We start from the raw sequence: 17,146 nt of genomic DNA, 5'->3' as shown, positions 1-17,146 counted from the left end.
TGCCAGTGAAGTTTTAAAGAAAGTCACACCAGTGAACTGGTGGAGGTCACTTATTAAGCACTTGGATTTAGAGACTGTTGAAGTAATGATTTTACTTTTAATAGCAAAAGCTTCTGCTGATGACAGAAAGAATATTCTCTTTCTCTGGACTCATTCATTCCAAATTGAAAAATCGTTTGGGACCTGATAAAGCAGGAAAGCTTGTTTTTCTTTTCTAGATTATGAACAAGAAGATGAAGATAAAAGATGAGTGAGTATTTTAAGTTTTTCATCTGTGGACCTGGCTTAAGTTTTTTTAAAGATATTTTATTTAACCACATCAGTTAACATGGATGTTTAAGAAAATACTAGAATACATATGCTATAATCTTTTTGTTTTGATTAAATAAAACTATTTAAATTATTATGGTAATGATTATATTTCTCCTTTCAATAAAGTATAGTAGAAAAGTTGTCCAATTATGAATGATTAACCTTTTAATCTGTGCATTAGTACCGCTCTTAATGGAACACTGAGAGGTGGAGGGCTGCTGGTTATCCAGCTTCAATGCACAGAGGGTGTCAGAAATGACATGTGAAACGGAAGCCGATTTGAAGAGACAGCGCACTAAGGGATCATCACTGTGATCCACAGCCCCCCCCCACCTCCTGTCTCCAAAAAGGACTCCAAATCATCTAAGGATGCATCAGAGCCTTGAGATAACAAAGGCATGGAATGGGACTTCCAGACCTCCTAGTTCTACTCTGAAGGATCACCGACACTAGGAGTCGACATGTTCTGAGGTGGAGAAGCCTGCTTGGGATGTGAAGCCCCATGTAGTAGAGCAGGGGTTTGGTGGTAGGGGAACCTGATTCTAACCACAGAAACCATTGAATCTGGCTTCTTCAGAACCCCAATTTTCCCCATAGGGAATAATGGGAGTACTCACTGTGACTTCTGGTGCCTGTCTGCTTGCAGCAGACTGCCTAAAGAGGAAAGGATTTCTGTCTCAGAAAGTAGGAATAAGTCCACCTCTGGAGATCTTCTGGCTACAGGTAAGGCGGAACCCAACCACAGATTCCCACCCCTGAAAATCCATGTGATGCATCGAGGGGAGAAACTTCGTTGCCGGCCCCCTAATATCCAGAGATCTGTTACACAGGAGCCCCACTCAAACCTATGATAAATCAGCAGGCGGGCAAGCTCCAAGGGGAACGGACCCCAAGCTCCTAAAGGGACAAAAAGCAGATTGGCTCCACAGGTAGCGTGAAAATGGCCTGTGAGCAGCAGTTCGCCCACTTAGGTCTGCATCCTTTCCCCAGCAGAGTAAGCTCGAGAAGGGGACCTCGAGCACCGAAGCCATGCAGGAAAATATAAAACCAATGGCAAAAATACCCAAAAAGAAAAAGAAAAAAGCAGAGCAGAGCAGAACACACCTTCCAAATTCACTTTCAGAAGGAAAAACTGAAGGGAGAGCTGTTCTCCCCTGCTGAAGGGGAGAAGTTCAGAGTTTTGCATAACACCCTTCTGCAAAGTTCACAACTACTGGGAAGTAACAGCTACAGTACAGAATCCTATGTCTTTGCAAAAGAATCACAATTTACACACATACGTTCTTACTTGACATGCTAAAATTTACACCTGCACTGAAAGCAAACAAATGTCTGCATTTTCATTCTAGCTGCAAGTAAGAACATAAGAAAGCCATACCGGAACCGATATTCAGCAATATTTAGACAGCCAGGAACGGCTCCCAGCCATCTACATAGCCCACAGCCGATATTCACCAGCACTGAATTTCCGGTTATCACCACGGACCATGGGAGATCACTGGCAATCTCCTATGGTCTGAATACGAGCCAGACTGAGTCAAACCAATGGTCCATCTAGCCCAGTATCCTGTTTCCAACAGTGGTCAATCCAGGTCACAAGTATCTGGCAGAAACCCAAATAGTAGCAACATTTCATGCTACTGATTCCTGCACAAGCAGTGGCTTCCCTCATCTCTGTTTATGTCCATTTCCAATATTTCAACCAATTATATACTGTATATATCATCAATAATGAAGACAAGTTTACCTAGGTAATTAAAAAGATAACTATTAAAAATTGTTCTATGCCGATAGTTTGGGGCCCGTTGACATCTTATATTACCTCACTATAGTAGGTCTATGATTGTGAGTCAGTTTTTGTTTATTTTTGTACACATCCAGCGAAAGGTAGGGGGGGGGGCGTTATTTCTGTCCTAATTTGATCTTTGAATATTTACACTTGGGGCATGTGGGAAGATGGGAGGATATTATTAATCTGAAAAGGTTATTGGGAAATCTATGCTTCTGTGTTTTATTGAATAAACACTGGGTGGGTGGGAGAAAATGGTTGATTATGTATATTTATAAGTTGAATGTGCTTTTATTGACTTATTATATGTGATATATTTGTGCATTGCACTATTGAAGTTTGGAAAATCAATAAAGAATTAAAAAAAAAAATTGTTCTATCCTTCTACAGATAAGACCCACTAACTGAATTAATATTTTGAAATATCACTATGTAACTTTCTACATTTTTTTTCTTATATTATTTTTAATCAATACCAAAAGATGTAAAATGTAAATTAATACTCTATTATAAATTTTAAGTTGACAATTGTAAAAGATGTTTTTCCCTAAAATAAAACAAAAGAACCCTCTTATTAAAGTGCAATAGGCACTTAGGACTAGATTCAGTAAATGGTGCCCAAATTTGGGTGATGAAAAAATGAGCACTGAGCACTATTCTATAAATCAGGGCTGCCCAAGTCCAGTCCTCGAGATCTACTGGCAGGCCAGGTTTTCTGGATATCCACAATGAACATGCATGAGAGAGATTGGCATACCAAGAAGGCAGTGCAGGCAAATCTCTGTCATGCATATTCATTGTGGATATCCTGAAAACCTGGCCTGCCAGTAGATCTCGAGGACCGGACTTGGGCAACCCTGCTATAAAATGATGCTCCAAGTTGGGCGCTCTTTATAGAATAGCATTTAGCACAGGGATCTGGCTCCTAATTTTGGGCATGAGGATTTACATCAGCTGAAACCTGGTATAAATCCTTATGAATAAATTAGGCGCAGATACCCTGAATTCTATAATATTGTGCACATCTATAGTGAACGCCCCGACCCACTCATGCTACTTCCATGACCATACCCTCCTTTTCAGTTGTGCATTAAAAAATGTACATGTGTATCTTTAAAGAACAGCAACTAGCAAGCGAAAATTCAAATTATTGACAATTAACATCAGGGGTGCCCACACTTTTTGGGCTTGCGAGCTACTTTTAAAATGACCAAGTCAAAATGATCTACCAACAATAAAATTAAAAAAAAACACAAAGCACACTGTACGCATAGAAAATGTTAATTATCATTCCTATTCCAGGGTTTTTCAAAGAGGTCAAAGCAGATGACTCTATGCACTATCACCTCAGTAACAACCATACAAAAATAGACAAATATACCCCCCTCCCTTTTTACTAAACCACGATAGCAGTTTTTAGCGCAGGGAGCTGTGCTGAATGCCCAGTGCTGCTGTCGACGCTCATAGGCTCCCTGCGCTAAAAAACTCTATTGCGGTTTAGTAAAAGGGGACCTTAGTGTAAAATATAGACAGCAGATATAAATTCAGACACATTTTGATCACTAAATTTAAAATAAAATAATTTTTCCTACCTTGTCTGGTGATTTCATGAGTCTCTGGTTGCGCTTTCTTCTTCTGACTGTGCATCCAATCTTTCTTCCCTTCTTTTAGCCTGTATGCTTCCTCTCCTCCAGACCTCAATCCCTCCCCCAACTTTTCCTTCCTCTCTCTTTGCCCTTTCTTTCTCTCTGCCTCCCTTTCTTTATTTTTTGTATCTCTTCTTTCCTTCTGTCTCCCTGCCTGCCCTTTTTCTTTCTTTCTCCCTGCCCTCCCCCAAGCCACTGCCACTCCATCGGGAACCAGGACCCAAACTGCCATCGGGGACCAAGACCCAAACCACCACCAATAACAGGCCCGAAAGCCAACGCCGCCCCAAGCTCTCCCTGCTTCAGCCGACCAGCATCGCGATCGACCTATTGGGGGAAATGCTGCCGGGTCCTGCCTTCGCGGAATCAGAAAGTAGGCAGGACCCGGCAGCAAGAAGAGGAAATGCTTCATTAATCTGTCTCCCGCCTTAGCCCTTAGCGAATGCTTGCTTCAGGGCTCTCAACATGTGCGTGCCGGCTTCCCTTCTCCCCCCCCCCCTGGACATAACTTCCGGTTTCGGAGGGAAGAGAAGAGAAGCCGGCACGCACACGTTAGAGCCCGGAGCATAAGTTTGCTATGGGCTGAAATCTCCAAGCCGGTTTTTTTTTTTTATTTTCAGCAGCGGCGGCAGCAGCAGATGACAGCTGGGCCCTAGGGAGAATACAGAAGAAGGCTGATCAGCCCGGAAGATCAGGACAGCAACACGAGTCTAGTGATCGACTCACGTTGCCTTCCTGAGCTACTGGTCGATCGCGATCGATGTATTGGGCACCCCTGATTAACATAATTGCTACACCAAATTACTGGTGCTGATTAGCTCATTACTCAACTAAATTGTGTGCACAAATCGGACACACTCAAATTTGTATGTGCATTCTTGAGCACAGCTCGTAGAATTTGAGGGTTAATGTGCAAACTGGTGTGTGATAACTGCTGCCATATAAATGTGGTAATTGCTTTTGCATTATTTTTACAATTAGTGTGTGTTAATTCTCTCATTAAGGGCATTTTGTTTTAGGGAGCACAACTAGGTATGGCATAGATGGAGAATGGGCATAGACTTTTTATCATGGTTAACATATGACAACTAATGTGCACTAACAGACAATTTTGCAGTAAGCATGGGTCTACTTAGTGCATCCTAAATAGGAAGCACTAAGGAGGAATTTCAATACATGGTGCCCAAAGTGAAGCACCAGGATGATCCATGTTAAGCTAGTATTCTACAATGGGCACTTTGCGTGGAGCAAATTTTGTAGAATACTAGTTTAGCGTGAATTTTTCAACTAAATTGTTCACACCCAACTAATGGCATGCAAATTCAAGTATTCTTTAATACTGTGCCTAAATTCTGTGAATGCTCCTTATCTGCCCATGACCATGCTCCCTATGGAATTGCATGCTATGAAATTTAGGCATACATGTATGGTGTAGGGCAGATCCACACTAACTCCTAATTATTGCTAATGAAGTGCTTAACACCAATAATTGATTGTTATTGCTTAACCAACGTTGCTATACAGAATCTGGCACCAAGTGCATCCATGATAACTGCAACCAGGGTTCTGCATGCTAATGGATATTTTAATGTGCAACCTGCCAAAGAAATGATGGACATACCCACTAATATTTACCAAATTAAAATTATGCTTTCTGCATGTTAATTTATTGCATTAAGGCATAATAACTACAAAATTTAACACATTTTAGGAAAAGGACCCCAAAGCATGCATAGCAAATATATTCACAAAAAAAGAGAGATATAATTATTAAAATATATTCAACAAAAAGCCTGCATATTCTGGAACCAATTTTTAAAATACGTAGATCCCTATTTACAAAAAGAAAAATTAAGTTGATTATCTAGGTCAAGGAAAACTTACATGCTTTGATAGGTTATGACTCTTTGAATCAACATCATACCTGGAAATTGAAAACAAGTAAAATTAATAGAAATATGAAATTGATGAGAAATTTTCAGTCAAGTATTAATTTTTTCCATATTGTAATAATTAGATATAAAATTAAAATAGAAGAAACACATAAAATAAGTTGGGACAATTTTGAGGGTCCCCCAATTCCAGTAAATTTATCTGATAAAGTTTCTCCTGCGCAGAATGACGATGTTAAGCATGCAGTCAATCTACATGGGTTTCCCAGCTTAGTCTGGACACATCTGTGGTGAGAACTATTTATATAGGAGGAATTGTAAAAGAGTACTTTTTCCAAATACAATCAGTCCACCCACCAAGATAGTCTTTAGAAATGTACTAATGCAAATTACATCTTTTAAACTCTGTGTGACCCTAGTCCACTGCGATAGCCAATAGGAGCGGCCTAGTCCACCATGAGCATAATGTCTACTAAGAGTGTCTCATTCAGAGATACACCAAAGAATTATATGTACTGACAACGCCATGTTGCCCAACAATCTCAACGTAACCCAAGCTGATGTCTACCGACTCATGAATAACTCCTGCACCATGGACACGAGGGTGGCGATTCTTTCTAATTGCAGAAAGACTTCAGCCGAAGCCTTTATCTAGCAAAACTCTTATAAATTCCAATTGCAGTGACAAGTTCTTATGGAATTTGTTTTAAAGTTACGATATACTCTAGAAATTTTAAGGGTACATATATAATGAGTGCATGGTGGTTAAAGCATCTACCTCAGCACCCTGAGGTTCTGAGTTTGATTCCCATTGCAGCTTGCGACTGAGCACATTACCCCAGATACATAATAAGTATCATATCTAAAAATACATAAATCATTTGATTATAACCACATAGAAGAAACGATATATCAAGTCTCATTCCCCTTACCCTTTACACATTTATGTGCCATTTGAATGCTTAAATATACAGAATACAATTACTTCCATGCATAAGCGGCAAGAGGGAAACTAAAGGCTCATTTGTCAGGGTGCATGCAAATGGCATACTGCATAAATGCAAGGGGGGCATTCACATGGGTGCAGCATGGAAGGGGCACAAGAAACAAGCCAAGTTCAGATTCTAATGTCACTCCTAGTGATCCTGGGCAAGTCACTTAACCTTCCATTGCCTTGGGTACAGACTTTTGATTTTAAGTCCCCTGAGAACAGGAAAATACTTACTGTACCTGTCCTGAATGTAACTCACCCTGAGCTACTACTGAGAAAGGCACAAATTAAATCCAAAATACCTTCCTTTCCAGTTGAGATGCTTGAAAATGTAAGAACATAAGAAAAGCCTTACTGGGTCAGACCAATGGTCCATCAAGCCCAGTAGCCCGTTCTCATGGTGGCCAATCCACTAGTACCTGGCCAAAACCCAAGGAGTAGCAATATTCCAAGCTACCAATACAGGGCAAGCAGTGGCTTCCCCCATGTCTTTCTCAATAATAGACTATGGACTTTTCCTCCAAGAACTTGTCCAAAACCTTTCTTAAAACCAGCTACACTATCCGCTCTTACCACATCCCTGGGCTCTAATGTTTATGTTTATGAGAGATATAACAATGAGAGAGGTCTCTTGAAATAATAGACTTCTGTATGGGTAGTCTGATACGAAGAAATTAATTCATGAATCTGGAAATGTCTCACCACTGTGATTTTTATTTGATTTATATTTAGAGGATAGTTCTATAAGGAGCCACCTAGTTTTAGGCAGCAAGGTGATGTATAAACAATGGTATTCTAGTCATTTCTACACTTAAGTGTGTACTTACACACATAAATGACCTTTAATAGAATAGGCTAGTGAAAAAATGTGTGCCAACGTTTGTGCATACTTTGCCAGTGGGCATGCATACGGGTGGAACACACACGTGTAAGTTAGAATACTATGGTACTCATTTCAAACCACACAGACTTATAAAGTTACATACCCCCCTTTTTACAAAGGTGCATTAGTGGCTGCCGTGTGGAGACGCCCTATGGGTGTCAGAGCAATTACCACTTTTGCATGTTAACATGTAACTCGCCCTGGATAAAGGCGGGCGATAAATAAACAACAAACAAAATACGGCCCACCGTGATAATCGCCTTTGTAAAAGGGGGCCATAGTAACATATGTAACTTTGTAAGTCTATGTTTACTTTAAAAATGAGCCTCTGTTAGATTATTTGAGTGGAACATAGCAGATGTATCTTTACTGACTGGTGGCATAGTCTGTGGCAATATTTGGTTTTCAAAACCTGTTGTATAAATTTAGTAACAGTGATACAATTGTTTAAAAATCAAATATGCATTATATAAAACTTACAGATCAAATCTAAGGTTTTGCCTCTCTTCAAAAAAGTAGTCCATTACAAATTTTTTAACAAAATCTGGATTTAGAGTGTTGTCAATCACTTCTGTTCTTCCAAACTGAAAATTAAAATAAAAAACAACCATATAGATAATCACATTCAGTGGTACCTATAAATTAGTAGTATACTAAAAAGTAACTGAGGAACGGCAGTTTTCAAAAGCATTTATCCCTACAAAATGACCTAGCAGAAAATTGCCCTCTTTAAATGTGCCTAAAAGTATATACAGGTTCCTTACTAGGCATACTTTTCAACTGCATTAAAAGAGACATTTCATAGCCGTCTAAATCGGTGGTTCCCAACCCTGTCCTGGAGGACCACCAGGCCAGTCAGGTTTTAAGGAAGGCCCTAATGAATATGCATGGGGCAGATTTGCATGCCTGTCACCTCCATTATATGCACATCTCTCTCATGCATATTCATTAGGGCTATTCCAAAAACCCGACTGGCCTGGTGGTCCTCCAGGACAAGGTTGGGAACCACTAAATGAACAAATAAAATGTGTAGCAATATAGTAAAATGACACCAAAAAAAAACCAATTGAGATTAATTTTCTTTTGACAGATATGCATATAAAATTCTCAAATGCAACCAAACTCCTCCCCTTTGCTCATATGTTTTCTATCTTACTTCTAAAACCTCTTTTCACACTTTTCTCAAATATTGTATGCCCCAAAATCCATCCAAGTGTTGGCCTCCCTATTCCTTCCTGGATTCCTAATGGAATGGTACCACACCTCTTTAGGATTCCATACAGATTACCCTCCATGCTTTCTTAAAGCACTAATCTGTTTAAGGTTATGATTGCTGTGCCATGAAGACCACCCCTAATATGCTCCATTCATATTTCTATTTAGTGCACTTTAAAGAGCAAATATGCATCATACATATTACCACCTTACTTCATTCTACAGATAGTTTTAATGTACATGTATTTGCATACAGGACCCTTACATTTTCCCTATGCGAACTGGTCTAGTTAGTGCAGTGGAAGGTAGGATGGGAATAATACCCTTTAAATATTTTGAATCTCTCCTCCTAAGGAAGAAACTCCAACAATATTCCCTATTCCGCAGGCTCCTCTTTAGGCCCACTAAAAGAATGCTATTTTAATCTCATGTACAATTTCTTGGTTGAAACATAGAAACATAGAAATAGACGGCAGATAAGGGCCACGGCCCATCTAGTCTGCCCACCCTAATGACCCTCCCCTACCTTTACTTAGCGAATAGAACCCACGTGTCGATCCCATTTGGCCTTAAAATCAGGCACGCTGCTGGCCTCAGTCACCTGCAGTGGAAGACTATTCCAACGATCAACCACCCTTTCAGTGAAAAAGAATTTCCTGGTGTCACCTCGTAGTTTCCCGCCTCTGATTTTCCATGGTTGCTCTATTCTTATCTAGGTTTAAGGCAGTGGTGTACCTAGCATATGTGACACTGGGGCCCATCATTTTTTGACACCCCCCTCATCTATATGAAAAATATGATTTTTAGCAACAATCCACATATCGCACAACAAGATTGTACCTAGGAAAAGGCAGCATCTTAAACATTGCAGTGAGCACTAGAATACCAACACATACATTGTAAAACTAAACAAGCCAGATTCTGCACAGTCAATTGATCTTGCACAAGTCAATGCCAACAGAAAACCATGTCTTTTTCATACACACAGAACAATATGATTCAAGGCAACTTTCAAATTAAAAGATTAATATAATGCCTGGAAGGAAAAACAGTAAATATAAGTAGAATGTATTTGATAAGATACTATAGAAGAGATAAGATGAATCTATCATAATGGGAAAATATAGTAAGAACATTAGATACTGTATAGAAGTTTGAATTGCAATCCAATTGGTTAGGATGAAGTAGACAGAATGACTCTGCTGTGTGGAGATAAGGCAGAATCTGTAGGGTGAGAAGTTATGCAGCTTAGAAAGCTTTATTGTGGTTGTTAAGTGTCCACAGAGCATATGTTCTCAAAGAGGAGAGTTTAGTTTTTTTTTTACAAAATCTTAGGTTCTGCTCCGATGATCTTTAGATGGTTATTCCAGATCTCTGTACTGAGGTAGGTGAGTAGTGAGCTAAATAATGCGTTTATATTTGACTCTTTGGGAGAAGAAGGATCAGCAGAAGGGAGTTGATGTTTCTGGTTGAAGTTGTAAATCAGAAGAAAGGGAACAGAAACCCCATGTAAAATCCAACAAAAAGCAAGCAAGTGGGGAGTGGGATAGAACACATCATGCTATTTGATATTATTTATATTGATTTATTGATGTTCTTTTCTATGAGCTCATGATGATTTATATTTTATTTATGCAATCTTGACCTTTATTCACGTAAAATGTATTTTTTCTAGACCAATAATCACAACCCTGAGGCAGGCCTTCCCCTGGAGGCCAAAACACGGACCTTATTGGGTCATCAACTGGATCATTCCACAATAAGGACTTTACATTTATAGGACTTTTTATTCATGTGCTTTTACATGTACTTTAATTGAGTTCATGGAAATAAAGATTGTCTCAAAGTTGATGTGTTCTATCCCAATCCCCACTTGCTTTCTTCTAGTTGAAGTTGGCCAGGAGTTTATGAAAAGGTTTATAAGAGGCTCAGAGGAGTTTGCATATATGAAAACATAATACATGCTAGTTTGAAGGAAATTTGCACACTAATAGACAGCCAGTGCAGACTAGAAGTTAAGACGAGATAGAATCAAATTTTTTCAGTTTGAAAATTAAGTCTTATTGCTATGCTTTGTATCAGTTGTAGCTTATGATAAGGGAGGTGTTTATACCAGCTTAGAGAGAGTTACAGGAGTTTAACTGAGAAAGTGCCAGCATGTTTCTATATTTATTTGTATGGCAAAGTGGTGATCATAGAAGAATGTTCTCCCATCCCAAACCCTCCCCTCTCAACCTTTACAAAAGCTATAGGGCCAATCAATGTAAAATAAGCAAAACTTGCAATAATGTTTGAAATGTAGTATCATAAGATTAATTATGCACTAAGCAAAGTTGATATATATCAAAGAAACCTATTTTAATAGCAAAGAAGTATGCAATGAAAAGGACAGTTGAGAATCAACTATTACACGCAAATACTTGAATGTCACCATTGGTCATTCAACAAGACTGAATCTACATTAGGTTGAGACAGATCTCCTGTTAACCAAAACACAGTGGTTCTCTCTGGATTGAGAATCAGATATGTGTAATTGCCATTTTAGAATAGAGCACAGGTCTGAAGTTATGTGCCAAACTTTAGGTGTGAGCACCTATGCTAGTTCACAGGTTAGTATAAATGCTCACACCTAACTGCTGTACCAAAGTTGAGCAGGGTAATTGGACACAAGCGTACTCTTAAGCAAGCAGTACCTGTGTGGGTACCAATTAAGCTGCTAGTTTCGCTCTAGGTGTGTAAAATGCACAAGAATAATGAAATGATGCAAATGTTTTCCAAAAGCAAATTATTATTTATTCATTATCAGAAATGATTTATCATAAGGTTGGTTGCATCATGAGAATTATTACAGAAGCCAAAAGCTGGCCTTGCTAGTAACAAATTCCAGCGTTTTATCAGTTACACATCCATATATCTCCTAAATGATGACATTCCTTCGCTACAATCTAACTGGTCCAAATTATTGGCTTCCATATAAGCTGGACACACTTCAGAACAAAGAAACCTTATAAAACTTAAACTTTGCCATCTGGGGTAAATTTGCTATGGTGCTTATCAATCACACTAATGTCCTAGCCTGCCTTCCTGTTCCTTTAAGCACATAGCACATGTGTGAAATCAATGTTAGATTCCCATCTTTTGCCTCTCCGATTATTATATTCTGGCTTATCCAATATTTTCTAGTTTCATATATTTATGTATAGCCACTAATAACACATTCTCACCTGCTCTTGGATTAGGCCCTATCTATCAACAGGTTTTTCAAACTAGTGAATCCTGATGCAATGTGAGAAAGTTTAATAGCTGAACTTTTTATTTTCATGTTTGCTCATTTCACCAAAATCTACCTGTCCAGGTAAATAAGCTGGCCCTCCCCAGGCCTACTTAAGGCACAGAACAATCTCAAAGTACAAAAAAATCCAAAATTATTTCTGGAAAAAAAGCACAAAATGACCAGAAACAAATAGCTATAAATACAATAAACAAGTTTTTATATAAATATTTTTTGTTGTTAATGAGATGCCCTCAGATAAAAAGAAAACTCACCTAAGCATGCAGCAATATAGTGCTGCTTTAGAAGGTGAAAGGAGTTCTCTTATTCATAGGGCTGATTTTGCTACTATTTATGGCCTTTCTTTATACAGTGTTAGAAAACAAGAATTCACCAGATCCAAGTACTTCCTGAACCCCCATACTTGTTGAGGTAGTGAATGGCAACCTGATTTTCTGTTGGGATCAGAACAATTTGGTTCAAAAGCCAATTTCTGAAAGACTTTACAGCATTCCAAATTGGCCACAACTCTAGGAGATTAATATGGCGGTGAGTCTCCTGAATGGACCAGTGCCCTTGTGTCTGAAGCCAATCTACAGGAGTACCCAGGTTGGATGCATCTGTAGTTAGAATCTTCTATGGAGGAGGAATTTGGAATGAAAGTCCCCAAGTCAAATTGGACCAAATTGTTCACCAGAGAAGGGATTATTGTAACACTGGGATGACCAAGATGACATACTTTGACCAGAAGGCCACCTTGTGAGCGGACTGCTTGGCATGATGGACCACTGGTCTGACCCAGCAGCGGCAATTCTTATGTTGTTTGTTCTTCAAATTTCCCATGGCATGACACCATTCAGGAGCCAGAGTCCACTGGGAATCTTGCAAATGGAGACGTTCCATAACATGCACAGTGGAGACTGTGGCCTAACAACTTCAATATTTGCTAAGCTGTAACCTGCTGGCTGGTTCGAACCTGATGAGCATTGCACATGTGTGCATTTGCTCTCACCTGAAGGAGGTAGACTCAAGAATGAACAGAGTCCAGCAGGGTTCCAATGTACTCCAATTGCTGTACTTGAAGCAGGTATACTTTGGGTAGTTGATTTTGAACTCTAGTAGCTCCACCACCTGAATAATTCTCTGCATTGATTCTTGAGCAATCTGCGTTTGATCAGTCAATCATCCAGACAAGGAAACATATGCTCTCACAGTAGTCACAGCATTGCTATGCAGACAGGAAGACATTTTGTAAAGACTCTGGGAGTATGTACGAAGCCATATTGCAAAACATGATACTGGTAGTGGCATTTCCCTACTCAAAATCTGAAATATCTTCTGTGACTGGGATGTATATGAATATGGATATAAGCATCCTTTAAATCCAGAGAGCATAAACAATCTTGTTCTTGAATCACAGAAGAAGGGTGCCTATGGAATCATCCTGAACTTTTCTTTGACCAGGAATTTGTTTAGAGCCCTCAGGTCTATGATGGGATGAAATCCCTGTGTTTTTGACCATGAGGAAGTACTTGGAATAGAGTCCCCTTCTTTTCCTGGTGACTGGAATTCAACCACATGGACATGCAGAAGGGAGGAGAGAGTTCCTCTACGAGCACTTTCTGATGCTGAGAACCAAATTTTGTTGCCCTCAGTGGGCAATTTAGAGAAGTTGACACAAATTTAAAGTGCAGTCCTCCCAGACTATTTGCAGAAAAAAATTCAGCCTCCTATCCATCAGTAGGCCATTTAAAACGGGTACTTTTTTTGTCAGCTGTACCCTGATGGAGCCAGTCAAAAGCTCATCCCCTGCTTATACTGGAAAGCTAGCTGGGGCTGAGTCTGTTATGGAGGACTGGATGAAGGAGTAATCCTATTCCTTTGAGAATAGACAGCATTCTTTTACCCTGTGCCTGAAAATCTCTGAGATATGGAGGCCGCAGAAAGAATGAGCCAAGACATGGACTTGATGTCTTCTTCTTTATGAGATCAGCCAACTCTTTCACTTTGTCCTTAAAAAGGTCATCTCCTCAGCAAGGGATGTCCACCAACTTTTCTTTAACTTCTGGTCCAGGTCCAACACATGCAACCATGAGAATGCATAAACCTATAATTTATAATTACTTGTATTCCACCTTTGTCCAAAGCAGATTACATTACATACATAATTAAAACACGATACAAAATAATTGTTATACATCACATATGTTTAAGGTCAAAGAATCATCTCAAAACTTCCAAAATGTGAAAGAAGGTGTTGAAACCCATCAAATCAAATGAGTCTTAGGCATTACAGTGCATATTTCATCTGACAAAATAGATGAAGCTTCAACAATTTCTTTAGCTGTTGAAGGTACATTGGGAGTTTGTTCCATTCTACTGGTCCAGCACACTAGAATACTTTCTTAAAATATCAAGATGTAATTTTTTGTGGGAAGATATAATAAAGCCAACCTGAGTTGCAGAACACAATAATCTGCCAAGCAATCTTGTAAATACAGTATTTGGATGATGACTGATTCAAACTCAAATAAACCATCCATAACAATTTATACTTTACATGGAATTCCATAGTTAACCAATACAATGCAAAAAAAAAAAAAAAAAAAAATACAAAGTGATGTGCTCAAATCTATTAATCCCACATAATAACCATATTACTGAATTCTGTGTCACCTGTAGGGCTCACATTTTTGTTGATGGCAAACCCCCAAAAAATCAATAGCAGATACCTTTCTGATATCTATGGCAGAAAGACTGGATATTATGTCAACAGTATCAAAAGTGGCCCGAACAATGCACTTCCAACACTCCTTCTGCTTATTTACAAGTTGTTGAAGTTATGAAACCAGTGGGAGTGTCCACAAAGCACACTAGTTACCAAGTGTCAAACACACTAGTTACCAATTCTTCAAGTAGACATTTATGTAGAGCTGATAGGACCAGGTGCAGGAAATGTGCTTCAAGCCTTGAAAAACTTTTCTTCCAAAGGATTTCAGAGTGCAAGCATCCCTATAGCAGGCATGCCTTCAGGCTGCTGTAAATACCTAGAAATATTTTCTATATACATCATTATCTAAATGTACTGAGCTGCCCCATGTGTGAATGGCCCCTGTGTTGAAATAGCATTTAAATGTCTGGCCCTCTCCAGATGTTTAATTGTTGCCATTCACACCTGGGGATGCTTCTAAAATATGAGTGATAACATTAAGCAACCTAGACAACAAGAGATAAGATTACAAAATAAGATTTGTCATCACATTATGGATAAAATAGATTAATATAACATACCTCTCTCCATTCCTTATTTCCAATACCTTGAGTATACAAAACACAAACTGCAAAAGGAGAAAAAAATAATGTTTAAAAGTTTTCTGAATATTTTGAATTAAACACTGACTTGTTTTTCCAGCATAATTTCAAAGAAACCAAATAGAGTACTATGCTTTATATTTACATATGCACACGTTTACAGTGTTAAACAAAATTCCTACTCAGATCCCTCTAAATCACACCTAGTCTATTATTTATGGGTGAAGTCATCAAGTTACAGTAAAGGTTGGGCATTTACCGCACCTTGATTTACCACAGGAGTAACCAACCCACAGTATCACAGGTTCTCGTGGTATATGCATAATGCTGATTGCTTGCAACCTCACATGCAGCATTATGCTACAGTCCCAGGAGCACCGAGTTGTAAAGCTAAGGCCCAATGCTCCCAGGCTGCTTCTTAAAAGGGGCTGCTCATAGCACCTTGAGATGGCCCCAAGAACAAACTCCTTACCCAAAGCCCCCTCCCCCAAATCCAGAATCACCCCGTCATAAAAACTTATTTCCCCGCTTAAACCTAAGTGGGTTACAAAAGCACATACATAATGTTATCACATAAAAACAAGACACAAAACATACAGTAAAAAAACTCATGTCTTTGTAAAACCTGTCTGGGCAATATGACCTAAAGGAGATTCAATCAAAGACTTTGGTTGTGGTAATGTTGGATTGATTAAAAATGAAAAACTTGAAAATTAAACCAGGAGGTTAAACCTACATTTTGTTAACTTTCCCAAAGCTGTGAATATATCTCCTATGGAACTTTTTAAGAACTATTTGATGGAGATTCTAGGAATCCCTGTGGAGCGGTAAAAAGCTTTGTTCCAGCACTTGCGGTAAACAGTACATGAAGGTTTACCCATTCCTGCTGTTTGTCGCAGTTTACCGTGGGAACAGGTCATTGTGCTATTCTCTAGTCTAGTCTTGTGATGTGAGTAGCACGGGAAAAAAACTATTTGGGGTTGGAAGCCAATGTGGTTCTTTGTAAACAATATGTAAAACATATACAACAATAACAAAACTATGCAAGGAGACTTTCCACAAGATGTTCAGGACCCAGACACTGGATGCACCAATTATGTGGGTCAGAGCCTAAAATGATCAAATTACATCAAGAGAAGTTGCTCGATGCCATCGTTGACATTGAGGGGAAAAAGACCGATGCGAAATCCAAGGGTTCAATGGCCCAGGGAGTTTGAGTAAAAAAGGATCCCAAAAAAGATTGATGCTCCCAGGTAGGAAAAAGGGCTCGAGGTGGTCTGAACTTGAAAAGGTAACAAAATTAAATCAAAGTTGGGAGAAATATTGGAGCACAGTAAAAACAAAGAATACTGATGAGCTGAAAAGAACACTGAAGACACAGCTCCACAGGAAACGAAAAACTGTTGGTCCTGCAAGATGAAGTCGGGTAAGAAGGCACCGGCACACATAAGGTAGGGGCACTATCTAAAAAATTTGATAGTATCCATACCGGGTTTCGTGGATATCATCAACCCACATGAGAATACATTGCCTGCTTGTCCTTGGAGAGAAATGAATTACAATTACATGTTCATGACAACAATTCTGCAGCTCTAAACTGATTACAGGTTACTCCAGATGCTGATCATATCTTCAACTAAGCCTCTGAATGATTATGACAAACATGTTGTAGATTTATAAAACATTTGCTAAAACAAAAATGCTGGTAATCTACTTTATATTATACAGTATTAAACTTTTTTTGGATTCCAATTACAATGAAAAAATATGTTTATCTAACATGATTGTTTTACGGAAACAAAATGCATGTCACACACAAAAATAAGAGACTAACT

At 38.9% G+C, this 17,146-nt stretch overlaps 1 protein-coding gene across 9 annotated transcripts in view; it reads right to left on the bottom strand.

Moving 5' to 3' along the window:
* CPNE8 (copine 8) overlaps positions 1-17,146 on the bottom strand; it is a 108,889-nt gene that overhangs the window by 75,832 nt on the left and 15,911 nt on the right. For 8 of the 9 annotated variants that reach the window (XR_004540649.1, XR_004540647.1, XR_004540648.1 and 5 more), the window contains exons 3-5: positions 15,291-15,337; positions 7,994-8,097; positions 5,632-5,671 (exon numbers count right to left, since the gene is read on the bottom strand). Coding sequence is in view for 6 of the 9 variants with exons in the window: in XM_033958658.1 (XP_033814549.1) it covers positions 5,632-5,671; positions 7,994-8,097; positions 15,291-15,337 (191 nt within the window). In the remaining 3 variants the exon portion in view is untranslated. The remainder of the gene's footprint in view (positions 1-5,631; positions 5,672-7,993; positions 8,098-15,290; positions 15,338-17,146) is intronic. The other variant, XM_033958655.1, reaches the window with a different exon arrangement.

This window comes from Geotrypetes seraphini, chromosome 9 (genome assembly GCF_902459505.1).
Source record: "Geotrypetes seraphini chromosome 9, aGeoSer1.1, whole genome shotgun sequence".
Taxonomy (NCBI): domain Eukaryota; kingdom Metazoa; phylum Chordata; class Amphibia; order Gymnophiona; family Dermophiidae; genus Geotrypetes; species Geotrypetes seraphini.
The sequence above is the reverse complement of the archived record's forward strand: the minus strand, read 5'-3'. Positions and strand labels throughout refer to the sequence as shown.